General features: G+C 50.9%; 1 protein-coding gene across 1 annotated transcript; it reads left to right on the forward strand.

The window, feature by feature from the left end:
- Positions 1-4040: 4040 nt before the first annotated feature.
- Positions 4041-5527, forward strand: LOC127761947 (tuliposide A-converting enzyme 2, chloroplastic-like). The gene has a single exon (XM_052286283.1). The coding sequence runs from the start codon at positions 4147-4149 to the stop codon at positions 5107-5109; it is 963 nt and encodes a 320-aa protein (XP_052142243.1). The 5' UTR covers positions 4041-4146; the 3' UTR covers positions 5110-5527.
- The last annotated feature ends 473 nt before the right edge of the window (positions 5528-6000 follow it).

Here is a 6000-nt window from a genome sequence, read left to right on the forward strand (position 1 = left end):
TGGCGACACAAAATTAGCTTGATCACAGTCGGTCAATCTGACCCTTGGATATCATGTAGATTGATTTAAGGAACGTTTGATTTGCTAAGTCTGTATTTATTCCATCTCTCTGTATTACGAACCTGTTGCTCCTGTTATACATTAGTTTTCCATTAAATTTGCACTAGCATCTCTTCTATTTATATCTACTTACATATTTAATTTTGAGACTTACATTATAAATGCACTAAAATTACATATATAATTTTATGACTTACATATGTAATTTTAAAACTTACATTGTAAATACACTAAAATTACATATGTAATTTAGAGACTTACAATGTAAATACATGCCGACTATTTTTTGATAAAAAATATGACGCCATAAATATAGTTACTTTAAAAAAAAGGACAAGAAAACAAACACAGCTGCCGTTTTGGCGTTTGCGCGCGGCAGTTGAGCGTCGTCCTCCGCGTGATCACCAATATTCACGGGCCGGGGAGACACAGGAGCAGCGGAGGAGAGCGTACGTTACGTTTACGTTTTCAAAGCGTTGGACGTCATCAGGCGGCAGCCGCGCATGCTGTGCCTGTCCTCTCCTTGTGTCTCCTCGCTCACATTCGCCCGCCGCATGCAGACGCACCGAGCAGCCACGACCGGTACACACGGATCAACAACATTCACGCATATTCCACCCAAGGTTTGTTATCGGGGTATTAAGTTGTATCGTTTTTTCCAAGTAATATCGTATCATAGTATCGGGATACTATAAAATTTATTTTTTAAATTTAATTAATATTTAGATTAATTATATATAGCTATTCTATAAAAAATATAAAAAAAATATAGTAATGATATATGTCATATAAATAGAGACATTTATCAAGAGAAACAACGTTGGTTTTGATATAATTAACTGATTTTATATAAATTTGAGCATATTTATTTACATTATTTTCAAACCATATTATTTTAAATAATATTTTGTAATATCGTAGTGATCGTAGAATCGGGATACCACCTAAGATTTTGTAGGATCGTGTAGTAATGAATAGTAGGATCAAGATACTGTAAAAATTAGGATACTAGATGAAATCGATATCGTTTCGGCTTGAATAATGATAGTATTATAAGATAATAGGATACAAATCGAGATACAGACAACGTTCCACCCACCCATCCGAAAGTAGCACGTCACCCCGGCAAAACTGACGCGTCAGGCGTGTAGCATCAACCAGACCAATCAACCGGGGCTGCTCACATCGGAGTACTTTTTTTTTTTAAGAACTAGTACATCGGAGTACTAGGTTTGCATATATTATGCCATATGAGAAACTGGTTTCGGTATAACGTCATCGCTCAAATCAGTAGGGAGTTACAAAGATTTTTAAATATAGATAAACTTTACTATAAATAGCTTTTGATATAGAAATTTTATCACTAATTCATTCAACAACATAGAAATTTAATGGAGTTTTCTTGATTTCTTCGATGAGCCTAGGCTTGATGAGCTCCATCCCTACCTCCAATGGGTTTTGACAAAAATGTCATGATTAAATAGAGGGTATTCGCTAGAATTAATTAATGACATCATGGATAATATTGTCTTTCGGCTTTTCTACTTCCTCGGTCGAACGCTCGAAGAGAGCTAGGAAAGCATCTATACCGGGGAACTGGACGTTGGTACCAATATCGGTGACAGGGTGGGTGAGCACTAGCAGGTGTCCAGGCAGGTCGCGAGCTCTAGGTCATGGCTAACATAGTCTATGCTCTTCCGGCGTTAGGGCATCGATCTACAACCAAAGCTACTCCTAAAGTGTCCTCACTAACTGAGGACACTCTTTAGGAAGCTCATCTTCCAATGGAGGATACCACTAATGGGTTCTTCAAAATATGAGACCGCTTAATGAAGATACTCTAATCCACAATGGGTGTCCCAGCCCAAGGTAAAAAATTTCACCCCTACCCCTCCCTGCCAGCCCAGCCAGCCCACCCACGCCTCTTCCTCTCCTCACTCATTTCGGTCTCTCCAGCACACCCACGCCTCCTCTCCTCTTCTCGTCTTCTCCACCCGCTGTCGCCTCCTCTCTCTCTCTCTCTCCTCTGCCCCATCGTGCCGCCACCGCTTTTCCTCCGCCCGTCGTCGCTGGTGGCCGATGGCGAACGACGAGTGGCGTGGGTGAGATGCAACGTCGTGGAGTCGTCGCCGTCGTCTTCATCGCATCGCCGTTGTCTTCATTGCGGGGTCGTCGCCGGCCAGAGGCGGCATAACCGGCACCCCGCGGAGGAGTCGGCATGGAGCGGCGGCGCCGCATCGAGGAGGAACGGTGGCGGCCTGACAGTGGCCGCATCAACGACGCCGAGGAGGGCGTCCTGGTCCTGGTGGTGGAGGCGTCTATCTTTCTCTCCCTCTCTCTCCGTCACCGGCGGCTGCGAGGGCGATGAGGAGGGCCACCGCCGCCCCGGAGCCACACCTCTCTCCCCCTCCACCAGTCGCCGCTTCTCCCTCCCTCCGTGGCTGGTCGGGAGGCCAAATCCGATCGCCCGCAATGTGCCCAGGCGGTCGCGGCTCCTCCACCACTTCACCGCCTAGCCGAGGACCTCAAGGAGAACCACGGGCGAGAGTGAGAGGGGTGAGGGGTGGAAGGGGAATTTTTTCGGCTGTGAACGGTGTCCACGAGCCACACCTCGTGCCCAACGCGTTCCTCGGCTGTGTGCCTCTACGAAAAGTGAGCTAGGGCCGCGTCCCTCTACTAAGGCGTGCGTTCCATCGTTGGGAGACGATGCAGGCAAAAGAGAAAATGGCGACCGACGACGTGTGCTAGGGCTACACCCCAAGGGCACCCAATGCTGATGCTCTTAGAGAGAGAAATAAGAAGATCCAAGATCAATATCGTCCACAGTGTATTTTAGCGAGCATCCCCATTTAACCATGGATATTTTATCGAAGCCCGTTTACTAGGTAGGCAAAATTTTCTACGGGACACTCAAAAATTATGTAATTGGCTGAGGGACACCGCAAAAACGTGACACTGCCGATGGACACTAGAAAAATTGTGTAATTTGCTGTAGGACACCTGAGGTATTATTTTATAATTTATGGGCTGAAAAGGGGGAAAGGAATTTCAAAATGACAGGACTGCCCTCGGCGGCGTTCGTCGCGCCGTGCACCTCTCTGCTTCGCCCCTGAACTTGAGGCAGGGCTGCTGATTTCCTCGACGAGCTTCCGGATGTCTGACGGAGGCGGCAGAGTCGACGCTGTCGTCATCGTCCAGCGTTGGGCCACATGGTGCGCGATGTTGTAGCCGACGCTGTCTCCCATGAGGAAGCTGGCGGAGAGTTCCATGGGGACGTCGTGCTCATCGCGGAGGCCGGTGGTGATGAGGTGGCGGAGGACAGCTTCCCCGTCGTCGTACGCAGCAGGGAACCAGTGCTCGGGGATGAGAGGGACATGAGATCCGGCCGGCGCGGCCCGCGAGATCAGCGTCCTGTGCGACGCCGAGGTCGGCGTCGTCTTCTTCTCCAGCGCCGACAAGCTCTACGACTACTGCTCCCCCAAGACCTTGTGCGTGCCCTCAGTACGTTCTCACTCTTCTCTTCTCTTGGTTCTTCAGTGTATTCTTTGTCCACATAATAAGGTGTATATATATGCAAGAATCATTTTGATGCAACAGCTACATGGAATGTCCCCGGCTGCTGCTGCTGCTGCCCCGCCTCTTGTTCGATGGCAGAGCGGACAGACGCACGACGCGGTGGGGTGCCTCTGGGGGCATTCCCGTCATTTTCAAAATTTCTCTCTCCTCTTTCAACCCAAAAAATTATAAAATAATGTCTCTAGTGTCTTATAGCCAATTACACAACTTTTACAGTTTCCATCGACAATGTCACATTTTTACGGTGTCCCTCAGCCAATTACACGATATTTGAGTGTCCCGTAGCAAATTTTGTCTCGGTAATACTAATACGGTACTACTGAAGAAAAACCACTTTTTGCCGAGGGCATATATGCAATTTTCAAGGAAACCGTCGCGCTTACGTACGCTACTTGGACTAGCCCTTCACATCCGCGGAGATCCCAAGAAGACACGAGTAGTACTCGCAGACAAATTCTCCTCCTGAAAATCCAGTGAACTGCAGCAGCAGCAGCAGACGAGCTAGCAACCATGGCGTCGTCCACGGCAGCCGACGGCGACGACGAGGTGGTACGCGAGTTCGGCCCGATCCTCCGGGTCTACAAGAGCGGCCGCCTGGAGCGCCCCCTCGTCGCGCCCCCCGTCGGCCCGGGCCACGACGCCGCCACCGGCGTCCACTCCCGGGACGTCCACCTCGGCGACTACTCCGCGCGCCTCTACCTGCCTCCTCCCGCCGCCGCCGCCGAGCGCCTCCCCGTCGTCGTCTACGTGCACGGCGGCGGGTTCGTGGCGGAGTCCGCGGCGTCCCCGAGCTACCACCTCTTCCTCAACCGCCTCGCCGCCGCCTGCCCCGCGCTCTGCGTCTCCGTCGACTACCGCCTCGCGCCCGAGCACCCGCTCCCGGCGGGCTACGACGACTGCCTCGCCGCGCTCCGCTGGGTGCTCTCCGCCGCCGATCCCTGGGTCGCCGCGCGCGGCGACCTCGACCGCGTGTTCCTCGCCGGGGACAGTGCCGGCGGCAACATCTGCCACCACCTGGCCATGCACCACCACCACGACGCGCCGCCGCGCCGCCGCCTCAGGGGCGCGGTGCTGATCCACCCCTGGTTCTGGGGCTCGGAGGCCGTCGGCGAGGAGGCCCCCGACCCCGAGGGGCGCGCCAGGGGCGCCGGGCTGTGGGTGTACGCGTGCCCGGGCACCACCGGCATGGACGACCCGCGGATGAACCCCATGGCGCCCGGCGCGCCGCCGCTGGGGCGGATGGCGTGCGACCGGGTCATGGTGTGCGCCGCGGAGGGGGACTTCCTCAGGTGGCGCGCCCACGCGTACGCCGCCGCGGTGGCCGCGGCGAAGGGCGGCGCGGCGGTGGAGGTGCTGGAGACGGCCGGGGCGGGCCACGTCTTCCACCTGTTCGACCCCGACGGCGACAAGGCCAAGGAGCTGCTCGACAGGATGGTCACCTTCGTTAACGGCGCCGGCGCCGACGCCGCGTGATCTCCGAGTTAGCGGCCGCGCGCCATTGTTTTTGCTTTTGCGTGTGCGAAAAAAATTCCCTACTTTGATTTGATGAACTCTGCCAAGCTGTGATTGAATAAATGTGTGATTTTTATGGTTGCTGATGCATAATGTGTTAATGAAATGCCCGAATTTCCTACATCTTTCATATGAGAAAATTTTGAGCTGCAAAACATTAGAAATGGTGGCTCAGTGAAATCTTCGCTTACCTTAATACGGTAAATCTCAAGAAACGGTTGAAATGTTTGGTTGACAGGGGTATGTGGGGCTTATGATTATTACAATCTTGGCTTCAGTGAATCTTATTTTTTTTTTCCGATCCCAGATAGTTTTACTTGTAACTGGGTTACGGTTGTTGCTTCTCTGAGAACATCACTCAGGATGTTTAAGCCGGATTAGTTACAGTCGCCTTGTATTTGTCGTTAATTGGATGACAATATATAGTATTTATTTTAAACTTTAAAGAAGAGTTATTATTGATTTGGAAGCTACAGTAAATATAAACATGATTGTACATGCAACCACTGCAACTGTAGCACTTATTAACTACTGCACCTGCAACATTATTAGAGCAAAGCTAATAATACAGCCGACCTGTTGGCTATAAGATTATTTATAGCCTTCTCTTAGCCTACCCATACAATAGTTAGCTCTTTACAATCAATACAGGGTCCACTTGTCTCTCTCACAGAGTTTTTTGGTTATTGTGTCTAAGCCGGCTGTAAGTTTACAGCCCGCTTCACCTCTCTCCTCACTTCTCTCCTCCACCTCAGCATTTAGCCGGCTTATAGCCTACTATTATACTTGCTCTTAGATAGACACAACGCCATCGTTGACGTTCTTTAAATGTGGATGTCGCTCTTCTTTCAC

The sequence above is a fragment of the Oryza glaberrima genome, chromosome 2, assembly GCF_000147395.1.
Source record: "Oryza glaberrima chromosome 2, OglaRS2, whole genome shotgun sequence".
Lineage (NCBI taxonomy): Eukaryota > Viridiplantae > Streptophyta > Magnoliopsida > Poales > Poaceae > Oryza > Oryza glaberrima.